The sequence below is a fragment of the Phoca vitulina genome, unplaced genomic scaffold (genome assembly GCF_004348235.1).
Source record: "Phoca vitulina isolate PV1807 unplaced genomic scaffold, GSC_HSeal_1.0 scaffold17, whole genome shotgun sequence".
NCBI classification, from domain to species: domain Eukaryota; kingdom Metazoa; phylum Chordata; class Mammalia; order Carnivora; family Phocidae; genus Phoca; species Phoca vitulina.
The window spans coordinates 7,795,541-7,821,851 of NW_022589720.1; the positions used below are offsets into that span (position 1 = coordinate 7,795,541).

Here is a 26,311-nt window from a genome sequence, read left to right on the forward strand (position 1 = left end):
TCAGCTCCAAAAATCGATGGTTAAAAATTAACCATTTGGGGGCGCCTGGGTGGCTCAGTTGGTTGAGCGACTGCCTTCGGCTCAGGTCATGATCCTGGAGTCCCGGGATCGAGTCCCACGTCGGGCTCCCTGCTCGGCGGGGAGTCTGCTTCTCCCTCTGACCCTCCTCCCTCTCATGCTCTCTGTCTCTCATTGTCTCTCTCGCAAATAAATAAAATCTTAAAGAAAAAAAAAATTAACCATTTGTATTAAATATTTAGCAAATGTTTATGTACTAAATGTGTTTAGCATTGTAGCAGTCCTGTGTAAAAAGAACCCCAACATGCCACTTCCTATGATTACAAAAACACGATTCTATTTAGAAAATCATCTCCATTAATACATGTACATGTAGCAAAAACAGATAGTAAAAAAAAAAAAATTGCATCTTTCCCTTATTATGTGCTCACACTCAACTACACAGTAAACAGGTATAAACCAAAGCCTTTTTTGTGAGTTCAGCCACACGATGGGGTGGGAAGAACATTCCCTGCACTTGTAACCCCATCCCCAGAGCCCGGTTCTGCCACCAGTCACCTTGTGAGCTTGGGAGCATTTCCCTCTACATCCCTCTGGCCTTCAGTTGACTCGTCTCAAAGTGAGGAGATAGACAGATTCCACATGATGACCAAGGTCCCTACGAGAGATAAAATTTCACAGTTTTGAGTCTAACCTATGACATCATTCTTTATTCCCAAAATGATTTTTCTACTCCTTTAATAGACAAGTGACAAGAGTAAAGTTGGCAAAATTCCATATGCACTGCCCTCGAATGAAACGGCACAAGACAAAAATACATTATTTGGGTTTGGGGATAATTTTTCTATATCCAGAAGTAAGCAACAGGGGGCTTACGTAGAAATATTCATGTAGCAAAGAGCTCCCGGTTAACTGGCTTAAAAGAAAACATGTCGGCATTCAGGGACTAAAACGGGCAGTAGAGGGAAGAGAAGATTTCAAGACAGAAGGAATCAACAGCAGTAAGAGTCAGAGAAAACAGCCCCAGAAAGCATGCGGTACAGTTTTCTCTCTGATGAGGTCAGTTCCAACTCAGGTCACCGGTAAAATTTCTTTGTGGGCTCCCTTCCTTTACCCATTCTCTCCAATGAACGTGGCAGATCACCACAGACTCTAGCTGTACGTTGAGGCTCAAAGTGGAAAACCCGCTAATGAGCCAATAAATGGATCAACTACACCTTTCTACACCTGCTAAGGCTGCCGCATCGGGCAGCGCTCATTTATAGGCGACAGAAACCGCTCTAGCTATTTGAAGCCGAACGCGACTTAGTACAGGGACCTAGGGTTCTCTAAAATCATCAGAAGGGTTGGGCGATGGCGCTGGGCCTCCAGCAGGAATGCCCACAACGAGATGCCAAACTGGCCCCCACGGGGGCCGCTAGCTGGGCCGCAGTTAGAGATGGGGCTGAAAGTCTGCCCCAGGACACCTCACCTCGCTACGGGGAGCTGTGTCTCCTCTTGCTCCAAGCACGGGGCACCGGCGACAACACTGACATCCCCCACCTTCAGAGCAAGTGATACGGAAACAGTGAGCCAGCCGCAAACACTGCTGGGAGGTTCACGCCACAGCCCCCGCCCAGAGGCCAGTAAAGCACCTGAAACACTCCTGCGGCCAACCCCACCATCCCAGGACCCTCCCCGACGGCAGCAATACCTAAGCAGCAGAGGAGGGGCTCTCTGCACTGGCGCCCTCTGAGCCTCAGCGAGCAGGCTCCGAGGGCGAGAATCCAACTCGTGTTCCCAGCCAGAGCTGCAAGGGAGGCTGGGAAGGTGACCTATAGCCCTCCAGACTGCAGTGCTGGAAGGTACATTCCAGAAAGAAGCTGGAGTAGATGCTGAGGGCCCGTCCACCGTATCCACCACAGGCGGGATGGAAGGCACCAGTAAAATCCTCCCCAGGATCCTAAAGACAGTCATAAGGCAAGCTGGCTAACAAATCACAGCTGAATTATAACACATGACTTCTCCAACCAATTTCTTACCACGTGTTTATCCAGATGAAGACACGACAATTTAGCGATCAAGATTTTATAGGTGAGCATGTACTACAAAGTCTTAGGTATTACATATGCTACCTACAATTTTTTTTTCTTCTGTAAGAGAAAGAAGTAACGAAATAGAATGAAATCTGCGGCTTCATTCATTTGCTTAAATATTTACCAGGCTCCTTTAAGAGACTCTTAACTCTAGGAAACAAACTGAGGGTTGCTGGAGGGGAGGTGGGTGGGGGGATGGGGTAACTGGGTGATGGGCATAAAGGAGGGCACTTGATGTGATGACCAACAGGTGTTATATGCAACTGATGAATCACTAAATTCTCCCTCTGAAACCAATAAAAAAATAAAATAAAAGTGCATATATTAAAATATATTAAAATGCGCATGAAAAGAATCTGAAAAGCTCTAAAGCAAAATATTAAAAATCGGGTGGCACGGTTGAGGGCAATTTTCATTTTCTTTATGCTTCTTTATGCTAATTATTCTTCTTATGCCTGTTTATTTTTTCCACACTGTGCATATATTAATGGAATCATTTTTAAGTGTCTAAAAATACAAACGGGAAGTCCTAAGGAACTGGAGGAAGGTGACCACCCACATGACACACGTGGCAGGGAGAGCCCCAGGGCGCACCCTGGCCAAGGGGGCCTCTGTTTCTACCCACGCTGGTGCAAAGTCACAGCAAGCCCCTTAGTCTCATGCTGCCAAGTGAAAACAGGAAGTTGGAGTTGACACACAGGCAGGAGGGAAAACCAGAACTCCCCCTCACCTCTTTTCAGGGTCATGTTTGTAACAAGTTACTGAAACAAAAAGACTGAAGGAACTTGGAAAGGCTCTTCTGCTGGGAGATGCTCCCATATCTGGTTCTGGTGTCTGTAACTGTGGTGGGTAGAATTCAAAGATAGGCCCCAAGTTTCCCACCTTGGTGCTCATGCCCTGTAGACGCCCCTTCCCTTGAGTGAGTGTGAAGGGATATCATGCCCATGATCATGATACATTTTACGGAAGAAGCGATTTTGCGGATGTAATTAAGGCCACTGGTCAGTTGCATTTGAATGAATCAAAAGGCAGATTATGCTGGGTGGGCCTGACTTCATCAGGGGAACCCTTCAGATGAAGGTGAAGTACTGGAGAGGAGCTGCTCTGTTGGCCTCAAGGGAGAAGTAAACTGCCCTGTTGTGGGAGGGCCAATGAGTCAGCAAGGGGGCTCAGAGAGCAGCGTCCAACCAAAGCCCGCAAAGCAATGGGGATTTCAGTCCTACAACCACAAGGAACTGGATTCTGCCAACAGCTAGTAAGGCTGGGGGAGAATCCTGAGCCTCAGAGAATAGGCAGCTGTGGCCAACACCATGATTTCAGCCGATGAAACATGAGGAGAGGACCTTGCTTGCCTGTCTCTAGACTCCTGACCCACAAAAACTGTACAATAATAAATTTGTGTTGTTCTAAGCCACTAAAAAAAAGTTTTTTACCAGGCTCCTACTAGGCGTCAGGCACTGGATAAGCCATGACAATTCCAAGACAAAGAGAAGCCAGTCATGGGAAGCTCATTGGTGTTAGCATGAAGCAAGTGCCAGCTTGCTTCCCCTCTCTGCCATGCACTATGTGACCTCAGACAAGTTCCTTGCCTTTTCTGTGACTCTCTTTATCAAATGGGAATAGTAACACCCACCTAAAAAGGCTGCTTGCAAGTGTTAAATGAGATAATACATATTTGCCCTTAGTAGAGTGCTTGGTCCATGTATTAGTCAGCGTCCTCCAAAGAAACATAATCAACAGGGTGTGGGCTGGGTGGGAGCACCTGCTTTATTTCAAGGAACCAGCTCATGTGATTGTGGGGGCTGACAAGTCCAAACTCTGCAGGGTAGGCTGATGGGCCTTCTCTGGAGACCCAGAGAAGAACTGGCACAGCTTGAGCCCAAAGGCCGTCCGCTGGCAGAATTCCGTCTTCCGCAGCAGAGGTCAGTCTTTATCCTCTTAAGGCCTTTGCCTGACTGGACAGGCCCACCTGCATTATGGAAGCTATGGAACGTAGTTTGCTTTACTCAAAGCCTCCTAATTTAAATGTCAATCTCATTTAAAACATACTTTCACAGCAACATCTAGACGTGTTTGACCAAATACTGGTGGCCCAAGCCAAGTTGACACATAAAATTAGCCATCACAGCCCATTAAGGACACTCAGTAAGTGACAGCTGTTACCATCAAGCAGCTTACACCTAGCGGTGAAGACACGTCACCACAAAGCAGTGTGGTCAAGATGTTCAGGACACCAGGCATACAGGAAATAGAGCATGCGTGCTGGAGGTATAAGCTCCTGGACAAGAACACTTTTAGGACACAAGAAAGACCAGAGGGATCCAGTTAACCCTCGGCAGACCTGGGCACAGGAGGGTCTCGTGAGGACACCTCCCTGGAATCAGGAGGGTCCCCTGGCTGGCTGAGGTGAAGGTGTATATGCAAGGAAGCTAAAGGCAGCAGAGTAAGTATGAGGGGTCACAGTCATTACCAAGAGGCGGCAGGGTCATGGTCAGGAAAATGGGCCAAGCATTAAGCCCGAGGGAAAGTATAGAAACAAGACTGAAAGCTCCCCTACCTGCAGAAGGGAGGGTCAGAAATGGAAGAGATTAAGGAGGGAAGACAGGAGAAGAAAAAAGGCTCAGAACTCAAGCTGCAAAGGGCAGAACCGTGCCACAACACCCCCCTCACCGCCACTACATGCATTTATATCTATGGTGAGTTTACTGGAGGAACAGGGGTGATGTAAAGAGCACGCAGAGATGGACAAGTAGAATCACAGGCCACTAGAACCAAATGTTGATGATTGGCCATGGTTGGTACTAAAGAACTTTGATGAGTAAAAGAACTCATTTCTCCAACACAACATGGATGCCCACCATCCAGAAGCCAACAACATTGTCATTGCTGTCCTGTGATGCCTTCTATGAAAAAGCCACCTCTTCAGGGGCCTCAACCCCAAACATCTGAGCGTCACAGATGTCCTTATCACGAGAGATTTCCCCCAGCCTGGTCCAGCCTCAAAAACGGTTAAGATGCACCTTCAAGTTACAATTTCCAAATGTTTTCTTAGCTGTAAATGGAGTGCTTACCTCAGGTAAGATCCTGTGTGCCCAGGATGTTTTGGTGCCAAAGATTTAACCCAAATCCCCAAAGCCATTCCTCTGTAGTAGAGATTCGAATAGGTTTTGAGTGAGTGACAAACATTCAACAACAAACTGAAACTTGATCATATCAGTATCTCCATCACTGATGGCAAGGGACACAGAGACAGACAGACTCCATCTTGAAGGGCATGTAGCAAAGACAGTGCATAGCCTCGGGTTTCTCCTGGGGCAATGTGTGCTGAAAATGGTAGGGTGCGGGGGGAAGAGTGACAAGTAGCACAAACCCTTTGGCTTGTTTTCCAACATGAACGGATAAAAGCCCAATGACCACTGATGTTAGAATAGACCAAGGTTAGTTAAACCCAAAGAGAGTCTAATGCAGCCTAGTTTCCTCAAAATCTCCTATATTTTTTACCCTTCTGCAAATTTAGGTGGTATGTGAATAGTTTAAAGCTGTCTTGTCTTTTCTCTTTAAACTTCCAATTATACCCCCTGCAGCACCAAATGGAGAGGGAATTATAATCAATTTCTTAAGTAAATTCATGTAAAATAAATTTAGACTCAAAGGATCTGAACAACAAAGCCATTTCATTCAACCAGGAAATCAGTTTTTGACAGCCAAAGCTTTTTAAAAAATTGAATCTATTTTCCAGAGATTTACTGAAGTGTTCACTGCCACTAGGCACTGTAACAGAACTATAACAAACCCACTTCTCCCCTGTGGGTCATATTTGTCATTTTAGAACACATTAGATGGGTGGTAAGATGGGGAATTATCCTAGGTTGACCACCAAGGAGCTGTAGACCCTGAAAACATCATTTCATCTCTAAGCCTTTGCTTCAGTACTTGTAAAGTGGGGTGCAGTAGTTGATATATTAATGGTCCAATTCCTCACCCCTCTTGTATCCTTACCTTTTGCCAAGTAACTTGATAATCCTCTCCCATGCTGACTCTAAACTCAGCCATGTTACTCTGGTCAATAGAATACAACAGAAATAAAAGTTCCTCAGTGCCAGGTCTATGCCAAGAGACCTTGAGCGTTTCCACTTGCTTTCTTAAGCTTTTGCCATCACCATGGGAAGGACATGCCTGGGCAAGCCCCCTGAAGAGGATGAGGGATGTGTGGAGCAGAGCCAAGTGTCCCAGCCAAGTCTCTCCAGCCAAGTCAAACCCATTCCCACTCCACATGCACAAACACTGCTGAGACGAGCAAAGGACCCAGCTGAGCCCTCCGTGAGAATAAAGAGGTCAGAGTGGATTATTATACAGCAAAGGCAAACCAGTACAGGGTCAGCACCACCTGCCCCAGTGACCTTACTAGCATGTTGGGAAGATCAACTGAAATCATACTTATAAAAGCACTGGAAACACTGTAAAGTTGCCTCCCAATGTGGGTAGGGCCATTATTTTCTCTTAATGCATCTTGGGATGCATTCACATACCACCTAAATTTGCAGGTGGACCCTACATTCTGAACCTGGTTTTCACACCGTGACGACCCAACTCCTATACCAGGTCTCAAACTAACAAAAAGTAGGTGATCTGAAAACTCCCTATCAGCTTGGAAAGAACGACATGCCCTACATTTATTCAACCATTTCAAACTTCTGCTTAAGGTTCCTTGGTGAACTCTGTATTATCAAAGTTCCCAGCCACCTCAAATAGAAAGCTTCCCAAAATACATTTCTATTTTAGCAAATTCTGATCAATAGGTGAGACTTGAATAGCTTGATATTTTTCTGCCTTTGTATGAATCACTATATAGAAGTGCAAATTAAACCAAATGATGCAGGTTTATATCAAATGATAAATTGGATTCTGTATTAGTCTGCCTGGGCTGCCATGACAAAACGCCACAGAATGGGGGGCTTAAACAATAGAAATTTATTTTCTCACAGTTCTAGAGGCTAGAAGTCCAAGAATAAGGTGCCCTCAGGGCTGGTTTCTGGTGAGATTTTTCTTCCTGGCTTAGTGACGGCACCTTCTCCCTGTGTCCTCACCTGGTCTCTTCTCTGTGGGTACATGGAGAGAGGGATCCCTTCTTTTCCTCTTCTTATAAGGACCCCAGCCCTATTCGATTAGGGGCTCACCCTTACAACCTCATTTAACCTTACCTGCCTCCCCCAAAGCCCCATCTCCCAATACAGTCACATCAGGGATTAGGGCTTTAACACCGGAATTGGAAGAACAGGGCAGAAGGTCACAATTCGGTCCAAAACAGATCCCAAAGGAGGACTGACTCAGGCAATACAAGTATATACCAGCCAATCCATATTTTCCTGCCCTCGAGGAGGCAAGTCACTCACTTTAATGAATTTCTTAAAACATGCATCTATTTACCAAACACACACTACATATCTATCTGTGCCAAGCACTGTGTAAGGTGCAGGGGACACAATGGTGTACAAATCAGACATGGTCCCACCCTCTCAGATCTTATGGTCTGACGGGACTGCTCACCACTCGAGTACTGAATGAGGAAGGGGAGGTGGAACTGGAAAGATGATGGGATAATAACCTCACAAAGACAGATTTTTCAAATCCAAAACTCATTCCTCATTTCACTCTGTCCATGCCATTTCACGTATTCCTCCCAAATTACTCACCAGAATAGCCACCCCAGTCTACATTCTCACCAGCAGGACACAAAGAGTTCCCCACATTGAAGTCAATACTTGATATTTTCCAACTTTACAGTTTTTGACAGTTGCATAGATATCTTGGTTTAATTTGCATGTCTCTGATTGCTAATGAGATTGAGCATCTCTCCATACGCTTACAAACATTAGCTCTCCCCTCTGTGAACTCATTTATTCCCTTTGCCCATATTTCTATTGGTTTCCTGCCTTTTTCTTATTGATTTACAGGTGCTCCTTAAATACTCTAGAAACTAACCATTCTTTCGTTGTGTGTCTTAAAAATATCGTCTCCCTGGGGTGCCTGGGTGGCTCAGTCACTTAAGAGTCTGACTCTTGATTTTGGCTCAGGTCATGATCTCAGGGTCCTGGGATGGAGCCCCATGTGGGGCTCCCAGCTCAGCAGGGAGTCTGCTTGTCTCCCTCTACCTCTGCCCCTCCCCCCACTCATATGTGCGCTCACATGTACTCTCCCTCTCTCAAATAAATCTTTTTAAAAAATTATCTCCCAATCTATTAACAGGGGCTCTGGTGCTGGAGCAGATACTTGTTGCCCATCCCTGAGCGGGGATTACACATGCCTGAACCATTGATAACAAGCTTGGCCACATGACTTCTTTTGGCCAATAAAATGCGAGCAGAAGTGACAAGCAACCTTTCCAAGCAAAAGTTTTAAGACTCATTGCATGAAACCACCATGTACTTTACTCTCAGAGAGGGGCTGCCTTTTTGGCCTGGATCCTGGAATGAAGAGACCCACACTGCAGACCCACAACCAGCAGAGATAAACCTTGGTTACCGTAAGCCACAAGGTTGGTTCTTTGATTTTGGTGTTGGTTGTCACGGTCGAAGAGCTGAACAATTCAAAGACTGACACCAGCGGTGAGGTGCTACCATAATAATACCCCAAATATATGCATGGGTCTTCAGACAGAGTGACAGGTGGCAAGGAAACTGCCAGGAAAGGCTTTTTACGCAGTGGTGAGGCATTTGATAAAACGATCACCTGTAATAACCTAGAAGGCTGAAAGTGTAACTAATGAATTTGTGGCTTTAGCAAAGTGGGAAAGCAGAATACTGGTAACACTGGATATTCGCTAATGGCTGTTTTTGACAAGGCACCATAAGAAAGAAATAAGCTCATAAGAGAAATGGCCATTTTACAAGCAGGATTGAAAGAGCATTTGGAGAGGCCATAAATTCCAGGATTTGCAGGTTAGAAAATGGAACTGTTTCTCATCTCCAACTGGTAAGAGGTAAAACTGAGAAGGCCTTGAGCTACAGAGCCCAGTTAAGACTCATCCTAGGGGCAAAGATGAAATCAAGTAGCCTGGGCAGCCCATTGTTACAACTCTAATGGGGTACAAATGGGGAGAGGAGATCAAGCATTGTAGTGAACGAACTCTTCACCCATCAGAGAAAGAAGTCATCCATGATGCCTACAACTAATAATTCCATAAATAGCAACATAAGCACATTATTTTTAAAAGGTGTAACTGTTTTCTATTGCTGTGTAACAAATACCACAAACGGTTGCTCGAAACAACTATCTCATAACTTCTATGGTTCAGGAATCTTGGCATGGGTTAGCTGGGTCCTCTGCTTGGAGTCACATTGGGCTAAACCAAGAAGATAGCCAGGACTGTGATCCCATTTCAGACTTGGGATTTTCTCCCAAATTCACTGGCTGTTGTCAGAATTCAGTTTACTTGTGGTTGTAGGACAGAGACTCTCAGCTCCCAGAGACTGTCCCCTGTAGATTTCAGATGCACTCATCACACACACACACAGATAACTATGTGAAGACATGACATGATAATGAGCTTGACTGTAGTAGTCATTTCGCTGTGTCTATGTAGAATAAATCATCACGTTGTATACCTTAGATATACAGAAAAATATATAAATAAGAAAGAAAGCAAAACGGAGAGTATGGTTAAACTACAATACATGGGAAGGTTTATCATTGGACACAGAGTGTTTATTGATATTGACGAAAGGCAAAATTCACAATGAACATGTCCGCCTTTGCTACACAGCCAACCACACTAGAGCTTCAGAGCCGAAAGCAACAACCCTTTCTTTAGTGCACTATTCTGCGGGTTGACAATTTGGGTTGGGCTCAACTGGGCAGCTCTGCTGAGGGTCTCAGCTGAGCTCGCTCAGGATTTGTGATCGGCTGTTGCGCTCTGCAGCTGGGGTTGACTGACTGCAAGCAGGACAGACAGGGGCAACAATAGAAACTGAGCCACGGGTATCTCCTCATCCAGCAGGCTGGCCTGGGGCTTGTCTCTGCGGCAGTGGCCGCATGGGTTCCCCGAGCAGCACAAGAACAAGCCCCAGTGAACAGGTGCTTTTCAGGCTGTGCTTCGGCCGTGCTGGTAAGCAACAGAGTGTCAAAATAAGCCAGACCAGAGCTGTCAGAAATATAAGAAGAAACAAAGAACACAACCATAGCTTTATCTTCAGCCCTCAATCTTCATATAGATACGAAGCAGATAAAGAATTAGGATTCAAATAATATAATGAATAAAGTCTGTAAGTATCAAATTTTTGTTTTCTATAGAAAATATGCATTCTTTCTCAATGTCCTTGGAACATTTACAAAAATCAGTCATACTGTTAGGCCATAAAAGAACATCTCAGTAAATCAAAAAAAAAGAAAGGAAAAGAAATTGTATAGGCAATATTTTCTGGCCAAATGCAATAAAACTAAAATTTAAAGAAACTACAAACAAGAAAATTCAAACCACAAAGAAATTAAAATGCTTCCCAAGATAACCTGTGGGATGTATAATTACAGACTATTTGGAAAATTTTAAGAAATGACAAAAGTATATATCAACAATTATGGAATGCTTCCTATTAGGGATCAGCAAACGTTTTCTGAAAAGTACCTCACAGTAAATATTGCAGGCTTGGTGGGCCATAGGCCTCTATTGCCATTGATCAGTTCTGCCATGATAATGTGAAAGCAGCCATACACAGCAGAAATGACTGGCTGGGCAGGTGTTCCAATAAAACTTTATTTATAAAAACAGACAGCAGGCTGAATTTGATCCATAGCCTGAATTTGATCTTGCCAATTCTTGCTTTATATTAATTAAATGTTAAGCACCTAGAGAGAAATTCCTAACTTTACATGTTTTTATTGCTAAATAAGAAGAAATAGAAATCAATGAAATAAGTAATGTACTCTAGAAGCTAGAAAAACATCAACAACAGTGAAACAGAGGGAGCAAGAATAAAAATATAATGAAGCCAAAAACAGAAATTAATGAAAGAGAAGGCAGGAAAAATAACAGCATCAATAAACAAATCCAATATTTGAAAAGACCAATAAAATAAACCCCAAACAATGCTAATCAAGAGAAATGAGGGGGAAAAAACCCACCAATATCCATTACTGAAAATTAGAAAGGAATCAGAGCCACGGATGTAGAAAAAAAAATTTTTTTTAATTATAAGCAAATACTATCAACAACTAGATGATAATAAACGTTTAACTCTCAATGAAATGGCTAATTATCTAGACATATTCTATTTACTAAAATTGACTCTTACAGGGGCAGCAAATCTGAATAGATCAATAATAAGAAAATGGCCAATGTTTACCCAGCATTTGCTAGTGTCAAGGGCTCTTTGGGTAAATGCTTTCCTTGTATTGTCTCCATTCACCCGCCCAGCAACCTGGTGATGTAGGTCCTGTTATGCATGTTTCTTCAGGTAAAGACAGAGAAGTTTAAAAAGGTTAAGAAGCTCCTCACACTCTAGTAACTGCAATTGGCACACTCTGATCTGGGCAGTCCATTATTCCACACTACAGAAGAAAATGAATAATATGCCAAAGAACAGCCCCTAAGGAGACAGGAGGGCACCAGGGCCTCCTCAGTGAGCTGCTTCAAACTCTTGAGCAACTGATCATTTCTACAGAATTTCAATTGTCTGGGAGGAAACGAAGAGGAAAAAAGAAGTGTTCCATTCTATTTTAAGAAGCCTGAACCACCTAAAATCAAAATGTGACAAAGTTAACTACTAACTAAATCTCACAAGGATGGATGCAAAAATCTTATTATATCAAGTCTAGAAATACAGTAAAATAATAATGTGCTCTTGAACATATACGGTTTATCATAGAAATGTAGAGATGGCTCCCAGTGAGAATTAAATTCTGGACATAACACATTATATTAACAGGTCAAGGGAGGGAAATGATTCTTCTCAATGGATGCAAAATTTAATCTCCTTTCTGACTGTTTAAAAATTTAGAAAAATAGGGGCGTCTGGGTGGCTCAGTCAGTTAAGCACTGGACTCTTGGTTTCAGCTCAGGTCATGATCTCCGAGTCATGAGACCAATCGAGCCCCACATCAGGTCTGCTTGAGTCTCTCCTTCTCCCTCTGCCCCTCCTCTTTCTCTCTCTCAGAAAAAAAAAAAAAAAACTTAGAAAGACAGGAATAGACCAATATAACATGTTAGATGTTTTCTTTTTTGTTGTTGTTTTTTAAGATTTTACTTATTTATTTGAGACAGAGAACAAGTGAGAGAGAGAGAGAGAGAGAGAGAGCACGAGTGGGGGGAGGGGCAGAGGAGAGGGAGAAGCAGGCCCCCCACTGAGCAGGGAGCCCAACAAGGGGCTTGATCCCAGGACCCCAAGATCATGACCTGAGCCAAAGGTAGACCTTAACTGACTGAGCCACCAAGTGCCCCATGATATTTTCTTGATGTCAACAGTAAGCATGGTGTTTACTGCTAAAATACTACAGTAGCATTTCTCCAACTGCCTTATAGAACCAGCTTCAAAGAGAGAAATTCTTATTCTACTATTGAAAGAATTCCACATTTCAGTAAACACAGAAAATAATACATGTCGTATCCCATTCTGGTGATTCAAAATATACTTCACTGTATTAAATCTAGAAGAATAGCAAAAATAGCAAATAAATTCTGAAAAAAAAAGATACAAAAGCACATTATAAATATTCAGTATTAAAATATTGTGGTAATAGTAACTGAAAGAACAGGCATTAAAAAAAAAAACCTTCCAAAAAGAGTAAATAGAGGATGATGGCATATGACAAATATGCCATTTCAAAACAAGAAGCAAAGATCAGATGATTCAATAAAAGATATTCGAACAACTAGAAAAAATATATATCAGACCTCAAGCTAATATTTTACAAAAATGTAAATGCCTGATGGCTTAGTTATACATCAAAAATGAAATCATAAAGATTGCTTAAGGAAACATAGATGGACTTCAAGTGTGAACATGGCTATTTAAGTGTACGCATCCCTCCTTGCCCCCATGATACAAACAACAAGAGCATTGCCAACACAACACAGGAATTTCATTCCCAGTGAGACTTGGAGTAAAGTATCATTGGTGGACTTGAAGATCTATGTAAAGACTGAGAAATGCAGTTGAAATTGAGCAGAAGCCACGTGGAAGGAAGTAAAAAAAAAAAACAGAGGGAGCATGGAGCAGACTCGGAGCTGCCAGAGCCCAGAAATGCCACCGAATGCCCCTCCTGAAGATGGAAGGCTGTCACTTTGTTAGGAACAGGCATGCCCCTACGTACAGCAGTGAGTGTGAATGATGGGCAGGGGCAGAGCCGGGGCAAAAGCCCGCCTTGATCCTGTTTGACTGAAAGAAACAGAGCAGAAGAGCCTTCATCAAGAATCACACCGGAAGTGGACACCTGGGTGGCTTAGTAAGTTAAGCATCTGCCTTTGGCTCAGGTCATGATCCCAGGGTCCTGGGATGGAGTCCTGCGTTAGGCTCCTTGATCAGCTGGGAGCCTGCTTCTCCCTCCTGCTCCTCCTGCTCATGTGCGCCAAAATAACTAAAATCATCTTAAAAGAATCACACTAAAACCATATTTGCAAGGAGCAGCCTGCCTCTGGAAAGCTGTATTAGTCCCAATATACCCTGGCCCCAAACTGGAAACCACTTACAGACTGACTAAGGAGAATATAATCATTCAGTGATCAGTGATAAAAAGGGAATTAGCACAGCATTAATACAAAGATGAGCTAGGAAATACTGGTGGACAGAGCAACAAAATATATCAAAGATGAAGAACACTCACCAGAAAAATGTTGCCACAGAGCAGATAAAAATTTTAACTAAGTATTTCACCGTGAATTTTAAAATATTCAGTGTGGCCGTTATCTCTATAAAGGACAATCAGAAACATGGGAACATAGGAAAAATAAAATTTTTATCAGAAAGAAACAAAACATGAGCTGCTATACTCCAAGAAAGAATAAATCAATAAATATTAGAAGGAGCAAAAATGAGTCTAGATACTCTGGAAGCTCACTAAGAAGCAGAGAGAACAATAACGAGAAATATGAGCATTATAAAACAAGATTAAAGAAAGGATTTTTTTTTCTTAGAGAGAAAATGATAGATCTGGAAGACAGGTAAAGGAGATTCAACTCCTACATCATTGGAATCCCTGAAGAAACACAAAGCAATGTAACAAAGCAAATATTTAATGACACAATTCATGAAATTTTTCATGAAATAAAAAAAAAGAAGAATGCTATCTGGACAATTGAAAGATTATACTGTATATCAGACAAAAAGTTGACCTAGAATGGTTAACGCCAAGACTTAATCACAGTAAAGTTTCTGGATTTTAAAAAAAGAAAAAAATTTCTAGGCAAAGAACTCAATCTGGCTTCGGATTTATCCACCATTAATCACCAAAACATAAGCAGCATCTTAGAGGTACTGATGGGAAAAGTATGACCTGTCCTTCAAGTATAAAGCGTACTTTTTTCTTTAACTGCAAGAAATTAGGGAGCATTGTTATCATGAGTCCTTCTTGAGAAAGCTATAAGAGAACAAACTTCAGCCAACCAGAAGATGATTAGGAAAACCACAGGGAAAGGAACCTAGTAGTGAGCACCGGACATGTCTGATTGAAAAATAAGACCAAAACAAACGTGTGAACCAGTTTCACAGAGCAGAAGTAAACGCCAAAGGCCATGACAATGTAGAAATGATGTAAAAACAAAACTGGGCAGAAGAAGGGAATAAGAAGGTGAAAGGCAGAGTAAGTTTGTCAACTGCCTCATTTATAAGAACTGAAAAGCAACAAGTCGTTAACAGCTGACAAATCATGTAGTAGACGTATAAATACGTCTATCTTACAAGGATGCGTGCTAAAACAGATGGGTATTATTGACTAAAACTGGGTGTATGGGAGGGAAGCACACAGTGATTTTATCGTTACTCTGTTGAGGGGAACATACTGTGTAAAAAATAGAGGACCCAGGGTGTTAATTTTAAATGAAATTATAGAAGCAACCATTAGAATAATAATGCAAACCTTCCTAAACTTCAGAAAGATTTTCAAAGACAATAGACCACCTGGTAGATGACTTTATATAAAAGCATAAAAATTAAAATCGTAATGTAAAATAATACGAAAAAAATACTGAAAATCGATGCCATCTACCATTAATAGACGTAAATGAGCTCAACTCATCTATGATGGAAGGATGGGAGAAGGAAGGGAATGAGGGAAGAGACTAGGGGCCAAAGCAAACCCACCTGCAAGCTACACACAACAGCCACTCCCAAACCAACATATTTCATAGACTTCTCAGTCTTTATGAATAAAACTCAACCACAAACAAAAAAAGAGCAAGGGTTGTGATCCTAACATCACTCAAGATAGACTACAGGCCACAAAGCATTAACAAAAAAGACAAAAATGGGCACTCTATGAAGTTAAATGATATAATCTCATAATAAAGATAACAGCTCGGAATTTCTGTGCACCTCCCTCTGTCCTTGAACATAAAGTAGACAAAAAATAAATTATAGATGATGATGACCTAAGTAGCATAATTAATAAGTAGGTCTGTTTTATACGTACAGAAATACACCCTTGCATACATTCACACACACCCTAAAAACAAAGAAAATACCTTCCGTTCAAGTGCCCATGAAAGTTTCAGAAAAACTGGACTCGGTGAGGCACCAAAAAGAAAATCCCCAGAAAGACAGGGCAGAACACTTCCTATATCACAATGCAATAAAACTAAAAACTGAAAATCAAATTAGAACACAAAAGTCCTATCCACCTGGGACAGAGAGAAATGCTCTTACACTTTCCTTGAGTTAAAGAAAATGGACAAATAAATACATAATTTCTAGAAACTGTCATGAAATGGTCACAGTAAGAATCCAAAGGAGAGAGCTAAGAAAAGCTCAGCAGAAAACACTTCAGTTCTATTGACTAAAAAGAGAAGAAAAACAAAGAATGAACATAAAATGAATGAAGAACCCCACTGAAAACGTTGGGAGGACACAAAGGAAAGTCAAGAAAAGCCACATAAAGTATTATTAAAGAAAAAGGCAGGACTTAATAAGTTAGAAGGAAGAAAAACAGTAGAAAAAATAAATCTGAAGGCAAGTTTTGCCCAGACAAGAGTTTCTTTCGACTGAGTGACTTTTTATTGGATTTCAATGCCCGCTCCGTGTTAAATGGCCACAAGGCGCAGTGGGGGGTGGGGAGAGAATTCTGCAAAGAGGGACATTACCGTTTAGGGAAGTAAAGAGCCAGGTGGGCCAGGGGGACAAAAGGAGGACTGAACTGCTCTGTGTAATAAAGTAAGGGGGCGGGGCTTGGCGAGGACCCTCAGAGGAGGGGTGAGGGTCTTGAAGAGGATAGCAAGCAGGAAATATGAGAAGTGGAGGGAGAGAGAGACAGAAAGAGATGGAGACAGAGACAGAGAGACAGACAGAGAGCCAGAGCAAATGTAACATAATCAGGGGACCGGGCAAGTTCAAGCCTTGGGTAGTTCCACCATCTGTGACTCCCAGCCACTTGGCTGACCTCTTGTTCCTTACACTTGGAGCTCACGCCCATCTGAAAACATCTCTAAGTGTCCCTCCAACTTGATGGATACTTTGGGCATAGAATTCTACTGTCATTCTTTTTTTTTTTTTTTTTTTTTTAAGATTTTATTTATTTATTTGAGAGAGAGAGAGAGAAAAGAGGGGGGAGCGGGAGAGGGAGAAGCAGACTCCCTGCTGAGCAGAGAGCCCGATGCGGGACTCGATCCCGGGACTCCAGGATCATGACCTGAGCCGAAGGCAGTTGCTTAACCAACCGAGCCACCCAGGCGCCCTCTACTGTCATTCTTGTACGAAGTCACATTGCCCCAGGATTTTCAAGGTACTGCCCTATTTGTCTTCATATCCTGCGTTGAGCGCTTAAAAAAAAAAAAAAAGCAGATCAATATGTACTAAAATGGATAGTTCTCCAAGGCATAATGCTGAATGAAAACTACAAGTCTCGGAGTAATTTATAAGGTGTGATACCTTTCATATCAGGAGAATCTGAAAAGGGACCTCCTGCTAGCTCCCTGGGGGCCAGGAGAGGGGGGCAGGGGAGGGGCGCTGGAATTGCGAGCCTCTGGTCACGGTCACGACAGGCATTAGTCTGTGCATGGCCTGTGTATTTTCCGGTTTATCTTACAAATATAATTCCCTCACAGATCCAAAAGAAGTCTGAACAAAAATAAGAAAATAATGTTCTAGAGCTCTTAAAACCCACACTAATCCAAAAGACGTTTGAACAAAAATTTCTTCTCATCAAGAGATCAATAAGTACACAATTCTATGTTCTCACATCCGACCACTTTTATCACTTTTTCATTTAACTTTTTAACACAGCAGGAATTTATTCAGTCGTATGGTAGGACTTGATGTCCTACAATGGTATTTTGTCCCATTTCCTTACCAAGGGTTCCCACACCAGCACTGAATAGTCTTTCCTTCGTAGGGGTGTGTATCAAGTTGAAAAACACGTAGTATAGAAGTCAGGTTTCCTAATCCCCAACCTGGTGCTCATTCCACTACATCACTGAGTAGTTTTTAGATTACTTTTGTTTTCGACATTGTCTGTTGCTCAATTTTTTAAAATATGCCTGACACACAATGTTACATGAATTTCAGGTGTAAAACACAGTGATTGGACAACTCTGTGTGTTACCCTGTGCTCACAAGTGTAGCCACATCTGTCACCACACAGCGCTTTCCCACTACTATTGACTGATACTCCCTTTGCTGTACCTTCCATCCCTGTGCCTTTTTCTCAAGTTTTAAAACATTTCACATTTCTAACACACTATTTTACTCTTGTATCTGACTAGTCGGATTTTTGCCCTCTGTTATGGGGGGTATCTTCCCAGGATACGGACAAGGCGTGCAGAGAAACACTTGGGTTCATTCATTTATTCATTCAGCAAGTATTTCTTGATCCCTGACCACGTTCCAAGTACTCTTCCCAACGCCGGGGATATGGAGGGATGAGAGCAAGGAGTTGCCTCTTAGCTTTTTATATAATAATAAATTATAAAATTATTTTGAGCTCTGTAGCCTTTCCGTTAGTCTTTGCCATGTAATTATTCACTCCAGCCACCCCATGGCCTCGATGCCTTTGAGTAGCAGCTCCTTGGTTTGGGATGATTGGTAGTTCTGACACTCAGTGACTTTCCGTCCGTCCCCTCACTTCCTCAATTAGCTCCTTTTACCCAGAACCGACAAAGACCAAAGCCTGCCCTGCTCCATGATGGGAACGTATTTCATTTTGTGCAAGTGAGGCAACAGAGTGGTGGCATAAGCCACTCCCCCTCTCCTACCTCTACCTCCACTAAAAACAGAAGGGATTATTAAGACCTATTGTGCACTTTCCAGAGAAGTCTTCTCTGCAGCATAGATAACAGTACAAGGGGCACTTTGAAACCTTTTCCAGTTAGTTCTGATTTATTATACAAGCGTCAGGCCTCCCATGGAACTCTCTGAGGTGTTCTGGATCTATAAACCAAAGAATAGATATTACATCCAACCACAGGAATCATCTTTTCATCTGTGGTGAGCGTAGATGGAAAACGTTCTGCATTTAATAAGCCATTTAGACGTAATAAGTAGCCAAAGTAAGGAGGAGGCATTCTCCACTGTGGGTTAACTCTTCTTTGGATGAACTGAACTCAATGGAAATTGAAACGACAGGGTATTTTGTGTTTGGATCCCATTAGCATGGGAGCGCCTGGCTGGCTCAGTAGATCATGCGACTCTTGATCTCAGGGTCATGAGTTCAGGCACCATGTTGGATGCAGAGAATACTAAATGTGAATGAATGAATGAATGATTAGCATGAAGAGTTGTATGTAGCCATTACACTTCTTTGTGCAAGCGGGTTATCATTTCCTTAGGACTCTGCGTATATGAATTACTGCCTTACTAACAGACAATGGCTGCCACAGAGTGCAGATTTTCTCTTTTTTTTTAACATTTTATTTATTTATTGTAGAGAGAGATAGAGCATGAGCAGGGGGTCGGGCAGAAGGAGAGGGAGAGAATCCCAAACCGACTCTGTGCTGAGCATGGAGACCGACCAGTGTGGGGCTCGATCCCAGGACCCTGAGATCACCACCTGAGCCGAAATCAAGAGTCCAATGCTTCACTGACTGAGCACCCACGTGCCCTGGTGCAAATTTTCTTAATAAAGATAATGACTTTGCACTGAAGCTGTCCCCTGGAAGAGAGTCTCCCAAGCCGGGTGCCATGGTTCAGCGGCATCTGGCAAATAGGTTAAAGGTGGTTGCGGGGTTGCACACCTTCAGACCCAGAATAGCCAGAGCCCAGACCTCCACCCAGGCCATGGGCAGCTGCCTCCACTTACTCCATTTATGCTGTCGTTTTCTGCACATGCAACAATGTGGAAAAAGGTAACAAAGTATAGTATAACATAAGCCAAGGAAATTGCCTTGTCAATTTTATAGAAAACAGAAATGCTGCTAAGCAAATTGTCCAAGCTTGAGACATTCTCAATACGCAATCAGATTTCCTATTTTCCTCCTTGCAGTAGGTATGCTAATAAAACTCTCCTGCCTTAGATCGTTCAGGGCCTGGCGGTGCAGTGAGAGACCTGCCCCCCATTCAAGAGACAATCTTCCCACCAATCCTCCCTGCTTCCACAGAGAGAGTTCTTCCTTCATTCCGGAAAATGTTTCCCACTCACTCCAAGCACAGATTGCCAACAGCAGATGTCCCTTGCCTACAGACCCCACCCCTGTCCTTGTGGACTGGTCTGCAGTGCGCACCTAACCCAGGACAGACAGATCTGAGCCCGATCCCAGAGGGACAGACACATGACGAGGGAGGCACTTGCCAGGGGTCTTTCAAATGCACGGTTGGCACTTGTGTGACCCTTGAGAGTTAAGTGCCTCCCTAAAGGTACACACTGCTGAACAACCACTAGTCATCAGAAAAATACAAATCAGGGGCACCTGGGTGGCTCAGTCGGTTAAACGTCTGCCTTCGGCTCAGGTCATGATCTCAGGGTCCTGGGATTGAGCCTCACATTGGGCTCCCTGCTCACCGGGGAGCCTGCTTCTCCCTTTCCCTCTGCCTGCCACTCCCCCTGCTTGTGTTCCCTCTCTCACTATATCTCTCTCTGTCAAATAAATAAATAAAATCTTTAAAAAAAAAAAAAAGAAAAATACAAATCAAAACCGCAATAAGATAGGACCTCACACCAGTCAGAACGGCCAGAATCAAAAAGATAAGAAATAAATGTGTTGGTGAGGATGTGGAGAAAAGGGGAACCCTGTGCACTGTGGGTGTGAGTGTAAGTTGGTGCAACCACTTTGCAAAGCAGTGTGGAGGTTCCTCAAAAAATTAGAAGTAGAATTACCACATCATCCCGTAATTCCACTACTGGGTATTGACCCAAAGAAAGCAAAAACACTCATTTGAAAAGATATATGCACCCCTATGTTTACTGCAGCATTATTTACAATAGCCAAGATATGGAAGCAGCTCAAGTGGCCATCGATAGATGAATGAAGAAAGCAAACATGATATATACTTACATATATCACATGAAATCTTGCCATTTGCAACAACATGGATGGGTGGATCTAGAGAGTATAACACTAAGTGACATAAGTCAGACAGAAAAGGACAAATACCATATGATTTCACTCACATGTGGAATTTAAGAAACAAAACAAAGTAAAAAAAGAGAAAGCAAAAAATAGACTCTTAAATAGAGAAAAAACTGGTGGTTGCCAGAGGGGAGGTGGGTGGGGGATGGGTGAGATGAAGGGAATTAGGAGTACAGTTATCCTGATGAGCACTGAGCAATCTATAGAATTGCTGAATCACTACATTGTACACACGAAACTAATATAACACTATATGCTAATTATACTTCAATAAAAAAGTGGGTTTTTTTAATTTGAAAAGTGGGTACCTTCGTACATTGCTGGTGGAAGCATACAATAGGGCAGCCACTGTGGGAAAACTTAAACATAAAATTGTCATATGACCCAGCAATTCCACTTCTAGGGATATACCCTCCAAAACTGAAAACTGGTACTCAAATAAATGCATGTATGTGCACACATAGTCATGGTAACACTACTCACTACAGCCAAAGGCGGACAAAAGCTCAAATGTCCACGAGCAGATGAACGCAGAAACAAAGTATGGCACAGCCACGAGATGGAGAGTATCTGGCCATCAACGGGATGACATGCTGACACGTTGCAACATGGATGAACATCAAAAATGTTATAGTAAACGGGGGCACCTGGGTGGCTCAGTCGGTTAAGTGTCTGCCTTCGGCTCAGTTCACGATCCCAGGGTCCTGGGATCCAGCCCCGCATCGGGCTCTTTGGTTGGCGGGGAGCCTGTTTCTCCCTCTCCCTCTGCTACTTCCCCTGCTTGTGCTCTCTCTCCTCTCTCTGTCAAATAAATAAATAAAATCTTTAAAAAAAAAAAAAAATGTTACGGTAAATGGAAGAAGCCTGAACCAAGAGGTTGTCTAATCCCATTCATATGAAACGTCCAGAACAGGTAAATCTGCAGAGAAGGAAAGTGGATTGGGTGGATGCTCGAGGGTGCGTGAGGGAAGCCACGGCTTCATGCAGAGGGCTTCCTTTTGGGGTACTGGAAATGTTTTGGACCTAGATGGAGGTGGTGGTGGTTGCACAACATTGTAAATATACTAAAGGCCACCAAACTGTTCCCTTTAAAGTGGTCAATTTCGTTATGTGAATTTCACGTCAATTTTTAAAAAGAAAAAAGAAAAGAACTGCAAAAGACAGCAACAACATTTCATGAGGCACCCCGCCCTGGGGCCCTGAGCATAATACCCATCGAATGGTAATCGCCACACCGGACCGGCAAGCAGGACCCAGCCCTACAGATCTCAAGTCCGTTCTGCCACACCTTGACGCCTTCCCTCAACTACAGAAGCTCTGCAGAGCTCGATTTCTGCAAAATATCACATGGTGCATGCATACTGCCGTTGCTACGCTCCTAATCACGTCCACGAAGCTAGTAGACATAGGAGATCTGGTCCTCGAAAAAGAGCTGGGAAGGAAATGCAAGGGAAAAATAAACCAGGACGTTTACTTCCACATAGAGGACATCATGCGTGTGTTTATACAAGAAAAAAAAAACAGACAGCAAAACCTACTCACCGTCAAATACTCAGAGGCCAGTGGAAAGTAAAGAGAGTCAGAAGCTTCGCAGCACAAAGCTAATGCCAGACTGGTGTGATCCGTGGGAAGCACGGTTTATCATTTCTGGGCCATTCACATTTCCAACCCACTTTACAATCGTTTATGTGCCATTTGAAACTGGGCACGATAGCAGGTGATTTGGTATTTTGGGGTGGAAAACAAAGTCACAAAAACGTCATCAGGACTTGCTGAAGTGACGGGTCAAGAATTAGGACTCAGGGCCATGGGCTGCAAGGTCCTGGCCCCATTTGCCTTTCACCAGCTTGGGCTGTCTTGGTGGTGATGCTGTCTGGAACTGGCCGTCGGTCCCAGCACAGAACCCAGGAAAAGAAGCTGTCCAGGTGGATTTCTCCTTTTCTTTATCTGCAGGCTTCCCCCTCATCTGACCCATCCTGCAAACTCATACAAAGACGACAGTTCTTAGATACTTCTTCCAGCATATCCTACAATGCCCGCCCAGGCTCTCCACCCCTTAACCCGTCCCAATGTGATCTCCCCTCCTCCCAGCAGAGAACACCCAGCCCACCCCGACAGCCCATCCTTTGCTTTGTGCACTTCTTACATTTCTGAGCATCCAAATCTGCCTCATCCTGAAGGGAGGGAGCCCCCGCAGCACCAGACACAGAGCTAAGAACTTCATTAAATACCTGAGTAAGCTTTCTCTCATGGAATTCAGAGACCAGTTGAGACTCAGCTCCAGGGACCCCTCAGACAACCAAAAGACATAATAAGCCACCATCTCTGAAATAAGCCTGACAGTTCAACATCTTCAAACGCCAAACTAGCCTGTGTTCAGCTATTTAACTCACCTGTGAGTGCAAGCGGGGCCAAGCTGAGAGACCCTGGGCCACCCAAGAAGATAAAGAAGTTTCTGGTCTTTCAAATGGCCCCCAAAGAGCTACACCACTTCTTCTAAGAGGGTGTGTTGTCTTCCTAGGGCTGCTGAAAGAAATGGCTACAACTGAGTTGCTGAAAACAATAGAAACTTTTTTTCTCACAGTCCTGGAGGCCAGAAGTGCAAGGTAAAGCTGCCGGCAGGGTCATGTGCCCCCCAGAGGCTCTGAAAAGAAGCCTTTGTTGCCCTTTCTAGCGTCTGCTGGTTCACCAGCAACCCTTAGCGTCCCTTGGCTTATAGATGCAACCCCTCCATTCTCTGCTTCCGTCACCACGTGGCCCCCTTCTGTGTCTGTGTCCCTGTTCTCTCCTCTTACCAGGACACCAGCCGTTGGGTTAGAGCCCACCCCACTCTGGTATGACCTCATTGCTACTAATTACGTCTGCAAACACTCTTTCCAAAGAAGGTCACCTTCTGAGGCTCAAGGTGGAGATGACGTTGGAAGGACGCTATTCAACCCAGTACAGAGGGGAAGGTGAGAGGTAGGGAAAAAAAAGATTTGGAACTGGGATTGACAGAAGGGTGAGTGGGCTTTCGATAACTTCATTTCCTAAACTGGTAAGAGCCCCCCAGGAGCGCTCCCCTGAAATCCCATGTGACATCCTGGCCTTTGCCAGACCTTTCCTCCCTCCCTTGCTGTCCGTGGATGCGTGGCTGCCTGAGGTCGCTGGCTTCCTTCTCCAGCCTGAAGGAATTCCTCGGCCCCTGCCTTCCTCACCTAAGTGCTCAGTTTGCAGAGATGGATATTAAGTCAGATTTTCTCCTGCTTCACTGCATGATGATTTGGAGCTCCTGGGATCTTCCGTTTGAAAGAAAATATTTTAATACAGCAATGCCCACAGGACAGCTTAGGAAGAGCTGCGTTAAAGGGCACTTGAAGCATTCTGGGAAGCTGTGCAATGTGAGTCTATGTGCAGACAGAACACTGAAAACCCACTAGTTGACTTGTTAGTTGGCCCAAATGGAGATGTAGTTATATGGGAGAGTTTGGGTCAGAATTTTGGTTAAAATAAAAGGCTCCAAAAGAAAAAAATCCTTCCAATATCCGTACTGCATCCCACAGACTCAGTGTGGCTCATTTTAATGCAAAATTTACTAAACCACTCAGTTTATGGTATTTTTTTATAGTAGCAAAAACAGACTAAGGCCTACCATTAAAAAATACAATTTATTTTTAATAGACTCTTCCTGGGACGCCTGGGTGGCTGAGATGGTTAAGCGGCAAACTCTTGATTTTGGCTCAGATCATGATATCAGAGTCATGAGATCGAGCCCTGCATCAGGCTCCACACTCAGAGGGGAGTCTGCTTAAGAATGCTCTCTCTCTGTCTCCCTCTGCCCCTCCTCACTCTGTTCCTCCCCCCACCACCACCAAATAAATGAATTTTTTAAAAAACAGACTCTTTCTCATTTTGGGTTTGTCTCATGGTCCCTCGTGGTTGGATTCAGGTTACTCCATTCCAGGACAAAAAATGCCATGAGTGATGCTCCATCCTTCTTAGAGCATCATACCTGGAAGACCATGATATCCGATCTGCTCCTCATTGGTGATGCTAATTTTTACCACCTGGTCAAAGTAGTGCCCAATTTCTCCCCTGCATAGTTGCTCTTCCCCCTCCCCTTGTAATTACAAGCAGTCTGTAGGGCGACACTGCGAGACCATGCAGACACCTTGCTCTTCAAAGCTGCCCCCTCGGGTGATGCCTTTTGCCTGAACTGATCTTTAATGCCTAGAAGATGGTACTTTTCCAACTCCACATTTATCTTGTGGACAAGTGGAAGAGGCGTCCTATAACAGGTGGACAGGAAAACCTGGACACAGGGCCAGGATGGATACCACACATGAACGCAACAGCCCAACAGCACGGCTGCCCTCACGGAGATAAATATGGTGACCATCGCTGCTGAGTGCCCCACCTGCAACAGCAGAGGACAGTACTGAGTTTCCCCTACGGAACCATCCCCAGGGGGACCAGCTGGCTCCCTGCTGGCAGGCTCATGACCTTAGACTCCTCCCTTTATGGAGGGGACAATGCCTCGTCCTCATAGGGTACCACATATTCCAAGTATGAATTTTTTCCCCTGCCCTCAGCTCTTCTGTCAGCTTCACCAGTAGTGGATTTACAGAATGTCAGAATGCCTGAGCCAGCACCCTGGTAGCCCACAAAACATCAGCTAAGGGACATTTTCAATAAGGGAAGTGATTCGATGGTCTCATGCCTCAAGCATTCCCTGTGTCTAGCACATGCCTATTGTCCAGAAGCAGTTGGCTTGACACAATGATGGAATGGTGCACTAAAAGCCCAGTTACAGTACCAGCTGGAAGCAAACATCTATAAGGTTATAGGGTACATGTCTACCTTAAAATTTAAGGATTCAGCCAGTGATCAACATATGGTGTGATCTCCCCCCAGTAGCCGGAAGCACAGGCCTGGGAAACAGGGAGTGGCCCCTCTTACTGCACTAGCTAATAACAAACTGGAAGTTGAGCAACCCATGCCCATAACCTTGGGTATGATCACAACCGTGACCAAAGCAGGAAATGGTCACAGATCAACAGGAAGCTGAGACCACCCCTATGAGTCTATTTTGCCCTCCTCATGCCAATGAGCCAAAAGCCAGAGTCGGGGTCCAGTGGAAAATGAGGGGGGTGGTTTCAAGAAGGACTGTGAAGCCTGGAGGATTTGTTGGGGTATCTCTTCTTTCTCCCTTGCCCCACATTCCTGGTCAGCATGAAACTGCAGACCTTGTAGTTTCAAGAGAACTAGGTGACTACCAAGATCTTATATCCTGCAGGAATGAAGGTGTGGGTCACCTCCCCAGGTAAAGAATCATCCAGTGCAGGGCTGGCTCATGGCAGGGGCATCAAACACTGGGTGGTGGGAAAAGCTGCCTCTCTAGGCCCCCTGAGTGGCTACCAAGTTGGGGGTTATAGCAGCTGGGTTTACAGTCCTAGTTCTTTATGACGGCCCCATTTCTATTTTCCTTATATGAAGCACACAGCCTTGGCTAACAATATAGGCTTCACATGGAAATATT

General features: G+C 43.8%; 1 protein-coding gene across 2 annotated transcripts in view; it reads right to left on the bottom strand.

The window, feature by feature from the left end:
* The window catches only part of ATPSCKMT (ATP synthase c subunit lysine N-methyltransferase), a 136,213-nt gene that overhangs the window by 10,530 nt on the left and 99,372 nt on the right, over positions 1-26,311 (bottom strand). Inside the window, exon 5 of one of the 2 annotated variants that reach the window (XR_004300767.1) lies at positions 577-676. Coding sequence is in view for 1 of the 2 variants with exons in the window: in XM_032415208.1 (XP_032271099.1) it covers positions 602-676 (75 nt within the window). In the remaining variant the exon portion in view is untranslated. Of the gene's footprint in view, positions 1-378; positions 677-26,311 lie in introns of those variants that run through there. The other variant, XM_032415208.1, reaches the window with a different exon arrangement.